Source organism: Lynx rufus, unplaced genomic scaffold (genome assembly GCF_022079265.1).
Source record: "Lynx rufus isolate CCGP_SWC_20201006 ecotype Redwood Valley unplaced genomic scaffold, mLynRuf1.p SCAF_1, whole genome shotgun sequence".
In the NCBI taxonomy this organism is placed as follows: domain Eukaryota; kingdom Metazoa; phylum Chordata; class Mammalia; order Carnivora; family Felidae; genus Lynx; species Lynx rufus.
Window position 1 is genome coordinate 90,422,350 of NW_025814823.1, and position 15,775 is coordinate 90,438,124.

Below are 15,775 nucleotides of genomic sequence, written 5' to 3' on the forward strand. Positions count from 1 at the left end.
CCCCTCTCCTGTCCCTCCCCCTGCTCACACAGGTGTGGTCTTTCAAAAATAAAATGACAACTATCAGGTCATCTCTGGTTGCAACATCTTTGATTAAGGTGCTTACAGACTGTTTACAACATAGCAACAGAATGGTTACAAAGGGTTTCTTTAAAAGCAAGGACACGCGGGAAAGGAGAGAACTACAGTGGTTAACGACAGGCAGTATCCGTGAGCTCCAGCCTCCGTCCCCTCAGTCCCCCCTCCTGACCAGTCCCAGGCTGCGCTAGTCTCCCCTCCTGCACTTGCTCCTCCTCCACCCCGACAGGAGACAGGATGTTGGCGGGACTCGTCTGAACTTGGAGCGGATCAGGTTTCTAGCAGAAAATCAACTACATGTCAGCATGTGAGTAGTGATTAAAAAAAGGCAGAAGGCCATTAGGCAAGACATTCTGGACTGCTGGTGTAATCCTGGTGGGGGGAGAACAGGAATATGCCGCCATGTGGCCTCAGTGTCCTCCCCAGCAAGGACTTTCAATCTGCCCCAGGAAGCCTCCACGTACCCAAGGAAAGCTGGTAGACGTTTCTCAGACATTGGCACACACGCTGGGGTCTCCTCCTCTCACTTGTTCTCCTGCCCTATATGGCTTCATGCATCCCCGCCCCCCAGATTCTGGAAGAATGCAGAGAAACTGGCCATTACAGAGGCCCTGCTGTTCTACACTAGCTCAAAACAACTATGAGACAAGAAAGGGGACAGAACAAGTGAGCAAAAGCTGTCACAACGGCAGTGGATGCTTTGAATACTGGATGGTGTCCAGGGCAGCCCCGATGTCATAGTTCTTGGTCTGTAGGAGCCTGGTGAGCCAGCCGCCTTCGTCTGAGAACCCCATGGACAGCATCTGGGAGAGGGACTCTATCAGCCGGGGGTCAGCTTCTGCCAGAGAGAGGACAAAAGCCATGAGGGCGAGTCCAGCCAGCCAGCACCCCGTGCCTGTGGAGCCGGCCCTTCCACGGGCTCTCTGACCTTCAGAGTGAAGTTCCCAGGCCAGGGTTGACCAGCTTTCCCGTAAAGGGCCAGAGAGTAAATATCTTAAGCTGTTGTGTGAGGCTATATGGTTTCTCACAACTACTCAGTTCTGCCATTACAGCATAAAACAGCCAGACGCTGTGTCAACAGACAGGCACGGCTGTGCTCCAGTAAAACTTCTATTCTGGACACTGCCATTTTAATTTCATCTAGTTTTCATATCTTGATTTTTTTCCAACCATGGTAAAAATGAAAAACTCACTCTTGTCCCATAAGCTATAGGTTGCTGCCCCCTGCCCTGAGGCAGAGAACATATATACAAATCTGGCCCACAGCCGGGTTTTCACCTGTTTTACCATTTCAAACATTGTCATCTTGTGACCATAACGAACCAAAGCAATAGGTCAGCTGCCTTTCCTACTCAATGCACCCGGGGCTGCGCAGTCCTCACGTGGCCCTACTGCCAGGCACACCACCCTCCACAGGTCGGCCTTCCCGGCTCCTGTAAGAGCTCTGAGATCGACATTTCCCTCAGGGAAATGGAAGGTGGACTTTGAATCCACTTCTAGGGGCACGTGGCGGTGCCAGAGCCTTGAAATCCCACAGCCTTCATGACTCTGGGTCTGGAAGCTAAAGGAGGGGACTAGATGCTCTGAAGGATAAAGATAGAAATATAAAACTGTTTGAAATCACTTGCCTGGGGGCAGATGTGGGTACACCGCGGCCTCCTTCAGCCCTGTGGGCCCTTCCTGAGAAGAGTCTAGGGAGGCTGGCCCTTCGGACTCAGGCATCTGTAGAGACTGGAGTTCACCTGTAGACGGGTCTACTTCTTTTGAAGATAAATGAGTCCAGTCCTCGTCCCCTCCTGAACAGTTATCAGACTCCATCTGTTCCTGGAACAGAAGCAGTCATGAGCACACAAGGACCCGCCCACAGCTCCAGTTCCTGGGAGAGGCAGGTGTGGACAAAGGGCAAGGAAAGTTCTAGCAGAGGGCTCACAGACTGAACTGTAACAGAAAGGCCATCAGCCAGCCATGTAAGCACCAGGCAGTGGCTGTGGCCTCTGGAGGGGGAGACTTGCCTCAGGCTGCCCCGGCTCTAGAGCTATCTTGTCCATCTGCTCTGCCAGAGACCGCGCGGCACCCTCCGTGTCCCCGTCCGGTTTGCTGGGGTCAGAAGAGCAACTGCTCGGCTGAGAGCTACACTTCTCCTCCGTGCTGGAGCTGCCCGGAGAGACGGGCGTGAGGCGGCTTCTCTTCCCTCCATGTTCCACGTCAATATCCACTTCGATGCCTAGAGAGGCCGAGGAGGAAACAAAAACCAGTGAGGCCTTCACAGGACCTCCCTGATGTGACAGTGTGTGGGGCGCACGGGCTTACAGAGCCCTTCCATGTTCAGTCCCCCTGAGCGTCACGGGTCAGGACAGAGTGGGATCTGCTACGCTCCACAGTCACACAGAGCAGGACCAGGCAAATGGACGGTCATCTCTTTATCTTCAAGATCCCAAGGGCTGACTGCTCCCAATATCCTGGCTTCTAGAAAAACTCTGCTGACTTGTCCACCTCATTGGACCTTTCTCTTCTTCCAACTTATGGAAACTTTAATCTCCGCTAACATCCCAGGTCAGCTTTGGAGCCAGAAACCCCATAAAGAGATCTTGTTTTTCCCTAAATGTGTGGGCAGCAGCTGTACGGCAGGCAGGGCCAAGCCCTAGGAATGGGGAGCCAAACCCCCAGGTGGCCAGGCTGTCCCAGCCACAGCGCTGAGGACCACATGAAGCCATCACACTTGTGTGTGGGGCCTGGTGATGTGAAAACCAGAGTAAATGCTAGAATCCTGCTTAACTTTGTGAGGCTGGAAGCACAGGCCAGCAGGTCTCCTCTGGTCTCTCACATGGGCACATGCTCACTGAGGACCCGGAAGGTGGTCCCTGGTGCTCTTTAAGTTTGTTTTTGAGAGAAGAGTGACAACACACCAGCAGGAAGGGCAGAGACAGATGGGCAGAGGATCTGAAGCGAACTCTGCACAGAGAGCAGCAAGCCCGATGCGGGGCTCAAACTCAACAACCATGAGATCATGACCTGAGCCAAAGTCAGACGCTTAACCTACTGAGCCACCCAGTGCCCTAATGTTTATTTTTGAGAGAGCGTTGAGTGGGAGAGAGGCAGGGAGAGAGAGAGAGAATCTAAGCAGGCTCCATGCTGTCAACACAGAGCCTGGTGTAGGGCTCGATCTCACGAACCATGAGATCACGACCTGAGTCAGACACTTAACTGACAGCTACCCAGACGCCAGGCTGTGTTTCTAACTAATTTATCAAAGGACGACACGCCCACGGCTTAGAGTCAGCTCCTAAAGGCTATCTCAAAGACTCCCTGTCCCCCACCACAGCCTGCCCACTCCCAAAAGACAGCTTTCAATCCACACTGCTCTTCCTTGTTGGCTTCTTATTCTAGATCCACTTACCTCCCCTTCCCCTATGCTTTCAAAACTTTTAGTGACAACATTGTGTTTATATTAATGCCACTATATAAATATTGTTCTTTCCCAGCCCAAATACTGAACTTATTTCCTTGTAGTTTGTTTTTTTTTTTTCCTTTTGCAACATTAACGACACTCACTTTTCTCATTTGCTGACTCTCTCCGTATTCTGCCAACAGTTCTATGGAATTTTCTACCTGGGTTAAGTGCCAAATGCCCCTGCAAGTCCAGTTTTTCCCTGGAAACCATCCCTCTAGCACCACCCCCGGCACTGCCCCATGCTGGCAGCTCCCTGGGCCAGAGGCACAGCTATGCTGCACCTGCCTCTCCTCTCCCACCTGACGCCTCCCATCTTGCTCATGTTTTGGGTCCCGTATTTTGAGCACCTTCCTCGTTCTGTGTTTATGTCTTCATTTTGTTGGGTTGGGGGAGGGTCGGAGCCAAGGAAGAGGACTAAGACCTTGCATACCTGAAAACAACTTTGTTCTGCCCTCACACTTGACAATCAGGTGGGGGTAGCTCTTTTGGTTGAAAAACCATTTCAGCTCAGGCTTTTGAGGTCACTGGTTGTTCCATGGTCTTCCAGCTTCCAGTGCTGGCTCTTTGAACTCTCCAGTTTTTAGGATAACCTGGAGCATTTCCAGAGCCTCCCTTTATCCAAAGGGCTCTGAAACCAGGCAATAAGCTCTGGTGTGGGGTTTTTGGTCATTGTCCAAGACAACTGGGGTCCCCTTCAACCCAGAGGTTAATGTCCTTAGTGCTGAGATGCTCTTACATTCTTTGCTCATTTCCTTCCTTCGGTTTTGTCTGTTCTTTCTAGCATTTCTATTATTCATCCTATACTGGGCCTCCAGGATCAATCCTCAAATCTTCTCACTTTTTCCCTCTTCTCATCTCTATTTGTTTTGCTTCTGGAATATTTCCTCAAAATGACCTGAAAATCTAAGCCCCCTTCTGAGGTCTTTGTTATTTTTCTTCTGGATTCTAAGAACATTCTTATAATGTTCTTATCTTGGAGCGCACCTGGTGGCTCAGTCTGTCTTTGGCTCAGATCATGATCTCACGGTCTGGAAGTTCAAGCCCCACATCGGACTCTCTGCTGTCGGTGTGGAGTCCACCTCGTATCCTGTCTCCCTCTGCCTGTTCCTTGCTCACACGTGAGCTCTCTCTCTCTCAAAAATAAACATTAAAAAAAATTTTTTTAAATCTGTTGTCATTTTATGGTACCCTATTCTTTTTTCAAGGATAGAAATATATTTTTGTATCTCACTGAGGATGTTAACATTCTTTTTCCTGTAATGTCCTTTCCCAAGTTCCTTCTTGTCCATGTGCTGAGATTTTCCCAAATGGTCGGTGATCCATGGCAGTCGATCCTAGTGAGGCACTCCCTGTGGGGCCAGGGCCATCATTCATTTCCCTCTGCAGGGTGACTGGGTGTATGGCCAGGCATCAGGATCCTAGGCAGCAGAGCTGCGGGACTCTGCTCCAGCATGCTCGGCCTCCCCTGAGCAGGGACTCCCTAGCGCCTGCTAGAGACCCACTGCTCATTCATGGTGCCCAATTCCAGGCTGTGGACACAGGGCAGGGTAAGGTAATAGTGTCCTTAAGGCTAAAGCTTCCCTGGGTCCAGCAATTAAACATCAGGTCTTGTGCATGGGTTGGCAAGGGCCACCATCTGGCTGACCAGCCAGTGATCTCTACGTGATCCCGGAACAGTGGTCTTAACTGCTCCTTGGCCTCTCCTGGACCCTGAGAGGCCATCTTGCCTCTCACCAGTATTCCTGTGCAGGATGCGGACTTCTGATGCCTCCACTGTTGGTTACTACCCTCCATCCATTTCCCACCTTCCAAAGTTTGAGGTCACCTCATCTTGTCCCCTATCATTTTTTCACCATGTTGTTTAATCCCTTTACTGTTATTTTGGTAGAGTCTGAGGACCAAACAGAGATAAAGACAGGCTTAGCTACCAATACCCACCCCCCCATCTGCCATAGTTAAGCTGTTTTTACCCTACTATCCTCCAATATTTCATCATGAAAGGTTCCAACAAACAGAAAATTTGGAACAGTACAATGAACACCCACATACTCTCACTTTTCTCTATGGATGAACGATGGGACTTCTGTCAATGAACGAGAGATTCTAGAAGCCAAGTTCTCCAACTGATGATAACCTGACACTTAGGGGCTTACAATATGTACCACAGTCTGTGCCCTGCTTCCCCCAAAGCCTCTGTGTGGGGAAGGGTTTTCTCAAGTCCTGGACGTCAGGGACTACAAACTCAGGCCAGGAACAGTCCTGGGACTCAGCGGTGGACCTGCTCAGCTGGTTCTCATGGCACCTACCAAAAAAGGCCTTGGAGTTTTACTTTAAAGCTGCTGAGTCACTGCACATAGACCGCCCTCTGGGAGGTATTAACGGCTGTCCCTGGGCCCCTGCTCTGAGAACAGTCCCTTCTCGGCCGTTGGCAGTATGAGTCATCCTAGCCATCAGGTACTCATGAGAAAGGAAGATACCTACAACACCAGAGCTTAATCAATTCCTCAAGTGGCTCTCTGGGACTGAAATTACTCAAAGGCATATTTACTGAAACTTTACTTGTTTTGTAGAGCTCTAGGCTCCTCCCTAGCTGTAGAAAGCAACTCCACCCACTTTGAAAGACTTAAAAAGGGCCTTTACCCTTATCCCAAAACACCTGGGCACTGCCAAAATTATTCCCAGATGTCTTGAGTGGTGCACCCAGGTCAAGGTCTGAAACATGCCACAAGCTCAGATGGGTCTCCGGATGGACAGCAAGTGTGACCCAGAGTGGCCTGGGAAGCCTTCAAAACAGACCCCGGGCCCTACCCAAGACCCATTTACCAGAATCAAAAAAGTGGACCTGAGACTCTACACTGTTCCAAAGTTCCCTACCTGAACCTAAACTTGACTTTAGGACTCGCCGGCTTGTCTTGTTCGTTCTTTTTAGTGAAGGACTTTGTTCTTCAGAGTCCTTTTAGTAACATTCCCATACAACAAAATCTATACCCCAAAAACCCGTGTTGGTGATTCTGATGCTCAGCCAGGCTAGAGAACCACTGCCCATTAACTGTCTTCCAAAAAGAAGCTTCCCGTGCCCCTAAATCCCAGCCTTTGGAGGACCATCTCTCAAAATACCCAGTGCCTTCACACTGTCAACACCACGTTGTAAGTGAGTGGCAGCTGGGGTTTAGCACTAGCTTATCTCTTGATTTGATGCCCCTTATAAAGCATTAACAACATTAGTTCTTTTCTCTCCCTCAAGTGCCTGAAACTCCAGTACAAAAACAGTATGCGGCCTGAGGTGTTGACGGGCAGCAATGCCAGGACATCACTGCTGCCGCAAAGCTGCGTTCTGGGCTGAAGGAGTGGGAGCTAGGGTGCTCTCACACTGGAGGTGAGGGCAGTCGTGCCTCCCCTTCCACCAGCATCCTTTCAGACACTGGACATGACTTCTAGACCATCTGTGTGGGCACTTCCTGCCACTGCAGTCACAAAGCAGGGCACTTCTAGTCAGAGATTATGGTGCCACTATAATCTTGTCACCTTTGTAGTGGGCTATCACTGCCACAAAGCCCTGTCTGGAAGCCCCCACATCAAGACCAGCAGACGCAGAAGGTACTTTCTATAGCCTCAGGCCAGGGGCACCTGGTGGCTCAGTCAGTTAAACCTCAGACTTCAGCTCAGGTCATGATTCACAGTTCCTGAGTTCAAACCCCACATCAGACTCTGTGCTAGCTGCAGGGAGCCTGCTTGGGATTCTCTCTCTTTCTCTCTGTGCCTGTCCCCCACTCACCAGCGTGTGCATACTCTCTGAAATAAACTTAAAAAAAAATTACAAAAATAAATAGATAAAGCCTAGGGCCAGTCACACCACCAGGAAGGTACTCGCTGTGGTTCACCCATGGAGAAACCTCACATCTGTGAAATCCAGTGTCACACAGAACTCCTTATCACACACTGCTCCCCAGCTCGAGCACAAGCCAGGCACGTAGGAAGCACCCAGAAAAGCTGGGGTTGCAAAAAAAGGGGGGGGGAGGGTGGAAGGGAGAAAAAAAGAAACAGCATCTCAGCTAACTGCTCACTTAAGTCCTTGGGTAAACCTGAGACTCACGTTCGGGGAAAGTGCAGACTGCCCTTTGTGGGAAGAACTATCTGAAGTTGACAGGCCAGCCCTGCAGCTGAGCCTCTTGGGATTATCCCAACCACACACTCACTGCTTCCAATTCACACCACGTGGAAAGCTCAAGAATTTGTCAGGGATTTCAACTGAGTGACCTGGGGTGCAGCACATGGCAAAGGTCAAGGTGAGCCAACAGATGCTCACCAGTATCAAGGGCACAGCAGTGACAACTCCTCTACAGTGTCCCAGGGGCAAGCCACCAGACAGCCACCCACTAGTTCTCGAAACAATGCTGTCAAAGGACAAAGACAGCTACTTACCCAGAGGGCTGAGGGCAGCTGCCACACTCTCCCCTACGTTCTTAAGGAAATTCACGCTGGGGTCCTCCGATGGGCCAGAAGCTTTGATTTGCAAAAAACAAGAACAAAGATGTTTAATTCAAAGCATGTTTCTCAGTGACTTGAACACCTGTTGCAATCCTATCAAGTTCATCACGGGTCCCCTCTATCCCCAGGGGCCTTGTCCTGGCAGCCCTCCCTCACTCTCTCCCACTCTCGGCCCCTTTGTGACCCTGGTGCTCAGAAACCTGTGGGGGATTCAGTACACGCAGTAGAAAAAATGGACCACGTTCTAGCTCAAACCACATCAAAAATCAAACAAACATCCCCATCTTTGTTCCAAAGGATGAGGTAAATCGAAGGACAGTTAATAAAATCAGAATAGGGGCGCCTGGGTGGCGCAGTCGGTTAAGCGTCCGACTTCAGCCAGGTCACGATCTCGCGGTCCGTGAGTTCGAGCCCCGCGTCAGGCTCTGGGCTGATGGCTCAGAGCCTGGAGCCTGTTTCCGATTCTGTGTCTCCCTCTCTCTCTGCCCCTCGCCCGTTCATGCTCTGTCTCTCTCTGTCCCAAAAATAAATAAACGTTGAAAAAAAAAAATTAAAAAAAAATAAAAAAATAAAATAAAATCAGAATAAAACCAAAATCCAAAAATCTAGAACACAAGCCACATGTAAGTTAACTTTGTGATTGTGTTTAAAAAGACTTGAGTGTGGGTGGGTGCCTGGGTGCCTCAGCTGGTTGAGTGTTTGACTCTTGGTTGGTTTTGGCTCAGGTCATGAACTCATGACATATAGGATCAAGCCCCATGTCAGACTCTGCGCTGCCAGTGGGGAGCTTACTTGGGACTCTCTGCCCCTCCCCTGCTCTCTCTCAAAATAAGCCAAACATTTAAAAAAAAAAAAAAAAAAAAAAGGAAAAGAGAAAGAAAAAAATAAAAAAAGACTTGAGCAGAGGCACCTGGATAGCTCAGTCAGTACAGCATGGGACTTTTGATCTCAGGGTCGAGTTCAAGCTGCATGTTGGGTGTAGACCTTACTTAAAAAAAAAGGGGGGCAGTGGGGGGGCTCAGTCACTTAAGCATCTGACTCTTAATTTCAGCTCAGGTCATGATCTCAGCTTCGTGGGACTGAGCCCCACATCAAGCTCTGCATCAAGCTCTGCACCAACACGTGGATCCTGCTTGGCATTCTCTCTCTCCCCTGCCCCGTCTACCCCTCCCCAGCTCATGCTGTCTCTCAAAATAAATATATAAACTTTAAGTAAATAAATAAATAAATAAAAGCCTTGAGCAGATTTGGCTGATTTTGCTGGCAGCCAACACAAAAGCAGCAGCGGGCATATCACAGAGGTGTGGGAGCTCTCAGGGCCTCCCTGCCTGTAGGTGAGGGCCACCTCAGAAGGGCAGTATTGTGAGGCAGAAGCTGGGGGAAGATTACAGCTGATCACGCCTGGGCCATGGCTAGATTCAGTGCCGGTGAGTTAGTGGCCTTGGGCACTTAGGTGCCTCAGTTTTCCGGCTATGAAATGAAGACAATGTCCTCCCACTTTGCAGGGTTTTGTTAGGATCAAATGCCATGAACAGCTGTGAAGTGCCTGCCGGGCCACAGGCCCAGCAGCAGACTCTGGACTTGGGGAAGGCCCTCTGGCTCCACCAGCCCTGCCATCTCACCCTTCAGAAGCCGGCAGACTCAAACCTCACCTGACTCCGCCGCAGGGCTGGGGCGGGCATCCCCTGCACGAGGGGGACGTGGGCTCCAATTCCCCGGTGGGCCCATCTCCCAGCCGGGCCACCCAAAGTGCCCATGTTTCAGTTTCCGGAGCCAGCGGCTATGCGAGAAGCCCTGACGAGGAGCAAGCAGAGGGGTGGCACAACACCATGTCAGGGGACCCCCTCCGCCCCAGGCCCACTCCAGGCCCACCCCAGCCCTCAGGGAAGCCCTACTCACCTCAGAGAAGGGCCCAAAGGTGGTGGGGAAGACAAGCTTGTTGTGCTCTCTGTGCAAGCCCTTCCCCTCACAGGCAGCACACAAGTCATAGTCCGGGCAGACGCTGCATTTGTAGCGGGTCCCCACCACCGGCCCATTGCAACCATCACAGATCACGTTGGGGTGCACCATGCTGCGGGGTGCCTCCTGAGCACACGGGGGGCGGTGGTCCCGCCGGCACTCCTTCTTCTCTGCAGGAAGGGCAGAGAGCTGAGAGGTGGGACCCCAGAAGTCTCCCGTTCGTCACCACCATAGGGCTTTCAGTTAGCAGGCCCCAGCCCTATCCTCCAGACAGAGTCCCTGCAGAACTCAGCTGTTCAAGTGACAGTAACAAAGGGACCTGAGAAACTGCCAGGAGGTTCCTGGTCCTTGTGCTGGTTACCCAGACGAGTGAGAAGTGGCAGGGAGCTGTGTCCACACAGCTTTGGCCTTGCCCCGTATTACAATAAACCCCACAGCATCCCCAAAGCTGTCCCAGCCCAAGGCACTTGGTCTAGGCATAATCAAGAATGAACCCAGAGATCCTCAGGCCCCACCCCATGTGGTGGACAGACTCCTTTCTCGGGCCAAGCACAGTGATGATTAAGTCTTGGTTTCAACCCACAGGTTCTTTCCCCCTCCCACTCTGAAGGGATTTCTCAAAAATCTCAAGCTGACCTTACTTAGAAGAAGCACCCAGCTTCAGACCTTTACCTTTAATGTAGATACGGAAGATGTCATCCTTCACATAGGACATTGCCATGGTCAGCTCCTCGTCGCTGGAAAAGGCAACCAAGTCTCCGTCCTCATCTAGATTGTTTAAAAGACAGCACGTAAGCACCCAGGGCTTCTCAGCCCAACACAAGCTGCTCAGAGGGGCTGAGGCAAACCCTAAAGGGGCACCTGCAGGCCTAGAAACTGAGGCACACCTGTGTGAGCCAGGGGCCAGCAGAGCTGAGGCCAGAGGTCAGAATGCCCTTTCACTCCCCACTGCCTGGAAGGTAAGCACCCCAACATGGGCCGTGGACGCCCACGGGAGACAGAGCATGTGTTCGTAGGGACAGCTGGCCACCTGCTCTGCCTTTAAGCCAGCTGTCCTGTAAACAGGTGCTGCCTCGGTCCACTTCCGACCACGCTTTAGACCCATCTTCAACTGCAGGAGATCCATACCTGTGATGGGTTCCTAGGGGCCCAGCCCTTCCAAAGGCCTTGGGCCTCCTGTGGTTTAGGTCTGCCTACTTCCTGCTCCAATGAAGCTAAAGTATCTGTACGTACTCTTGCATTTTTAGACTTAGATTTAGCTAATGGTGTTCAAGTCCCACCACGTAGGCCAAACCACACAGTACATTACACCATGCAGACTGGGCCAGGTCTGTGGGCCACCAGATGAAACGTCCACCACAAGAACAGGGGCAGGATATCATAAGGTGATTAACCAAAATATCCATCAACTAATGAATGCATAAACAAAATGTGGTATGTCCGTAAAATGGGAGACTATTCATCACAAAAAGGAATTAAGTACTGAACTATGCTACAGCACATGTAAACCTCGAAAATGTTATGCTAAGAAGCCAGTCATCAAAGAATACATAATGGTCAGATTCCATGTACAGATTTATGTGAAATGTCCAGAATAAGGACTTCCATACAGAAAAAGATCAGTGGTTGCTTAGGGGTTAGGAGAACAGGAAGAGAGCCAAAGGGTACACTTCCTTTGTAATTTGATGAAAAGGTTCTGAAAACTATGATGATAGTTGCACAAGTCGCTCAAAACTGTGCACGTTAAGTGGGTGAATTGTAAGTGAATTACAGCTCAATAAAGTCATCACAAAACAAAACAAAACAATCCAGAAGCGGGCAGACCAGCTGGCAGCACTCCTAAGGGAGGTCCCGGCGCTGCCCCTCCCCAGGGGCCGGCCTTGGCTGCCCGCCTCCCTCCCAGCCACAACCACTTCCCCACCCCACCCCCCAGCAGCCACCAGTCACACCAGCGCAGCAAGAAACTGAGCTGGTTCCCGGGCTTCTGTCCCTCCACCGACGCTTCTGAAGAATGTTTTGCTTTTGGCCCTCTGTCCACTGCCAGGGGGACAGTGTGCGCACTCGTCAGCCAGGCAGCCCTGCCTGAGCCCTCGCACCCCCGCGCTCATTCTCCCGTCTCACTTCTGCCCCCGGCCGGCCCTTCCCGGGCCCTATCTGAACCCCCACCCGGCCCTAGCCAGCCCAGATTCGGCAGCCACAGGATGTCAGCGTAACCTGAGTGCCCGCCGGGAGCCGGCTAGGACGCCCCCACGCGCCCTTGCCAAGATCTGCGACGTCACGGCGGGGGGAGGGGCGGCGCCCTGCGCCCCCGGGCCTGAAACCCACCGAGAGAGCCTTGCAGCACCGGGCTCAGAAGTGCGCCCGAGGCCGACTCGACGCCCACCCAGACAGCGGTCAGAGCAGACCCCGGCAGGCTCCGCCAGGCCGGACGAGAAGGGACAGCCACCCGGCCCCGCACGGCAAGCCTGCGTCACGGCCCCAAGCAGCTGCCCGAGGGCGCCCGGCCCGCTCACCGCGATAGTGCGTCTGGAAGCCTCCGGGCCGCAGCGCGGGGAACAGGGCGGCCACCCGGCTCAGCAGACGTTCGCAAGGTCCGGGCCCAGCCGCGACCTCCGCCTCGGCCTCGGCCTCGGCCTCCGCCTCCGCCTCGGGTTCTGGGCTGAAGCAGAAGCTGAAGCGGCGGATCTCACGGGCCGCGTCCTCCTTGCCCAGAAGGTAGGCCTTGACGGTGAGCGACGCCATCACTGCTTGTTGGTAAGGAGGAAGCGAGCTGGGCCACAGCGGCAAAGAGCGCTCGGCTTTTGTAGAGAACGCGGGAAGCCCCGCCCAGGACGGCCTCCTGGGGGCGGGGACTCGGCGGCCCGCTCCGCCCCCCAGGCGAGCGCGCACCGCCCTGCATGGGCCTCCAGCAAGCTCCCCCCTCTTCTCCCGCGCCCCCAAGTGTTCCCTCACAGTCTCCGGTACTCCCGTATTGCCGACACCTCTCCTCATGTCCTTAGCGCACCCCAAGAGACCGGCCTAGGACTCCGACATCTAGGCCGGGACCCTGGCATCCTCACCTGAGGGGAGGCACCCCGAAGGGGTCCCGCCCCAGAGCCCTCCCAGGCTTGGGCCGGGCGGTGACTCAGCAAAGCAGAACGTAGGCCGCCGGGGATACCCAGCGCAGCGGGAGGGGGCCCACAGAGGCCGGAAGCCCCAGGCCAGAACAAACTAGTCCCCTAGGTTCTGTCCCGAGTCTGCATTCTTCACAGCCTCCGAAGCACTCGGCTTCCCGGGTGGCAGCCCGCTCCACCGCCCCCAGCATCCCCTATGACGGCCCCTTACTGGCTTGAGGGACATACCCCCAGCTCAGGCCTGAGCATCAGGGAGCTCCCAGTATAATAGAGGGTAAGGTTGAGCCCAGAGTCTCCTCACGCTCACCTGGCCGGAGGGCCAGCCAAGGCTTCCTGGAGCCTCGGTAGTCATTACGGGTTCACTGCAGCCCAGGGCGCTCCCCATGGGCAGCCAGGCACCCACCTGTCAGCGTAGAGCTCGGTTCAGCAGGTGGTGCCCCAAGGGCCTGTGTGGTCTCAGGCCTGTGGGTCTCACGGGCACCCCAGGGGTCAGACCAACAGCCCTCCAGCTAGTAACCAAGAAAACACTGCTTCATGTGACAAAATCCACCTGTTCACAAGGTCTGGAGGAAGTTGGGGGGGGGGGTGGTCTTGGAAGGAGGTGGGCAGGAAGGGTATATCATCCCATGTCATCTCCCAGGTAGGGTCCTGTGAGAAGTCAGACCTGCTGAGTCAAAATCCTGTCCTCTCATGGTGTGGTTTGTGGGAGCAGGTAAAACCTCAAGGGATGGGAAACCCAGAAGGGAAGGGTGGGTGGATTTGGCTCAGATGTGAAGGCGGTTTGCCCCTGGAAGCAGAGCAGGGACCTGTCCACAGGTGTGCCTGGTCCTCCCCAGGGGTTCCAGACTAGGCAAGTCTTCACACCCCCGCCCAGGCCAAAGAAGCCCTTTTTGAGAGGATATACCCTCTCAGACCCCTTCCTGCATCCCTATTGGGAGCCTGGGAAACTGACCCAATGCCCAGTGCCCCGCAGACAGGGTCAGGGGGTGCCGGGCAGAAGCTGCAGGGCCCACAGCTGTCCATGGGGGTGACTCAGCAGCCTGGGAGCCTGGCAGCCTAGAACAGGCTGAGCCAAGAGCCCAGCGTCCCACCTCCCCCCAGGTTTCAGCAGCCTCATCTGAATAAGTGGGGGCGCAGAAGGAAAGCCTTCAGGAAGGGCTCAAGGTGCGGCCCCTGTCCAAACAAGCAGCGGAAACAGATGCTGCCAGGAGAACCTCCTTTGCTTTCTCCTCTGTTCAGCCCCATGTGGGACCGTGGTTTGAGAGGAGGGATGAGGAGTTTAGGTGAAAAGGGGGTGGCAGGGAATGGGGCCCAGGGAAACCAACCTGGAGCCTCACCCCCCCCTCCCCGCTCTAGAGAGTCCCAGCTGTGACCTTCCCAGGATGCCCTACTGCTGAACATGGCCCTTGCCCTGCCCTCCCCCAAGGCTAGTGAGAAGTAAACAAGGCGGCAGCTGGGGAACCCCCTGGCAGGGCCCTCTCGCCTGCCGGGTGAGGTCAGGTGGTCTGGCCAGCAGTGAGTCAGTGTCCCATGACCACCGTCATAACAGGGGGATCCCCGCCCCGCTGCCACCTATCTCAGCAACATTTTAACAAGCAGCCAGGAAGCAGGGGTGGGGAGCAGGACCCCCAGAGCCACAAGAGCTCAGAGAGGCCAGGGTGGCAGGGAGCTGGCAGCGTGGAGACCAGAGCCAACCAGAAGGGGTCCAATGCCCCCTTCTGACATCTGCTGTCTTTCCCCTTCTTGGGTGTCAGGGACCTCCCCTATGCCCCACTTGCACCTGAGCCAGAAGACCCACTATCTACTGGGCCTGCCATCTTTGGGCATATGACAAGCCTCTCAGTTTCCCCATCTTTGAAATGGGGCTAGAATGGGGCCGCTCCCAGGCAATGCCCCTAGGCTTTGCTAGCTGTTGTTTGGCTGCCTTTGGGGGTGTCCACTGGGCGTAGGGATGTCAGGAAGGAGACTACAGTCGGGGTTGAGGTGAAAGTGTGGAGAGCACGGAAGAGACCTGGGTCAGGATTTTCTGGGGGACGAGCAGGAGTGGCTGGGAGGTTATCTGGTTTAGTTTATTGTTGTCTGGGATGTTGTAACCACTTCAATTCTGCCCCCCTATTCCTCCCCCTTAAAGAAGTAACCCCATCCCTTGACAATGGTTTTCTGAAGTTCCCTGTATTTTCTTTGGGATGTGGAGCCAAGCTTATAGGGGGTGCTGGGGTAACCACAGACAAGGCCACCGCAGGACTCAGGCCAGGCTGCTGTAGGTCACCTGAAGGAAACCAGGATCACAGGGGATAAGACCCCTCCAGAACCCAGCACTGGGTCCAGGGACTGAGTTTGTCCATGGAGGAACAGAGTGGTTCGTGGGTGGGAGTCCCACACTGAGCTCCACTGTTCTCCCTCACAAGGGAGAGACACACCCTTGGTTCCTAACCATGCTAACTCATTCCACCTGGTGACTTTCCCCTGGCTCCTTCCTCCCCCTACCTGGAACCCTCCCTCCCTCCTCTTGCAACCCAACCTCTCCATAACTGTCACCTCCTCCATGAGGCCTTTCCTGAGCAACCCCTTGGGAAAATCCCCAGACACTGAATATTACCTACATTTAACCCTTCCTGCAAAAGTGCATGGGCCAACCAAGAGTGTAGGGGCAGGTGGGGGCACCATGACAGGGTGAGGGTGGGGT

The 15,775-nt window shown here is 53.7% G+C and overlaps 1 protein-coding gene across 1 annotated transcript; it reads right to left on the reverse strand.

Moving 5' to 3' along the window:
* Window positions 1-73: 73 nt before the first annotated feature.
* On the reverse strand, window positions 74-12,757 carry SQSTM1 (sequestosome 1). The gene is made up of 8 exons (XM_047082882.1): window positions 12,490-12,757; window positions 10,649-10,744; window positions 9,917-10,146; window positions 9,670-9,811; window positions 7,952-8,032; window positions 2,091-2,302; window positions 1,707-1,902; window positions 74-916 (listed from the first exon to the last, which is right to left on the reverse strand). Exons 1-8 carry the CDS (start codon window positions 12,716-12,718, stop codon window positions 759-761), a joined length of 1,344 nt encoding a protein of 447 aa, XP_046938838.1. The 5' UTR covers window positions 12,719-12,757; the 3' UTR covers window positions 74-758.
* Window positions 12,758-15,775: the final 3,018 nt, after the last annotated feature.

Bases quoted from the DNA above. Each gene is read 5' to 3' on its own strand.
- SQSTM1 (XM_047082882.1), bottom strand. From the start codon at position 12,718: ATGGCGTCGCTCACCGTCAAGGCCTACCTTCTGGGCAAGGAGGACGCG. The intron at 10,745-12,489 runs GTGAGCGGGCCG...TAAACAATCTAG, and splicing joins CTTCCAGACGCACTATCGCG to ATGAGGACGGAGACTTGGTT. The intron at 917-1,706 runs GCAAGTGATTTC...TCTCTCTGGCAG, and splicing joins GTACCCACATCTGCCCCCAG to AAGCTGACCCCCGGCTGATA.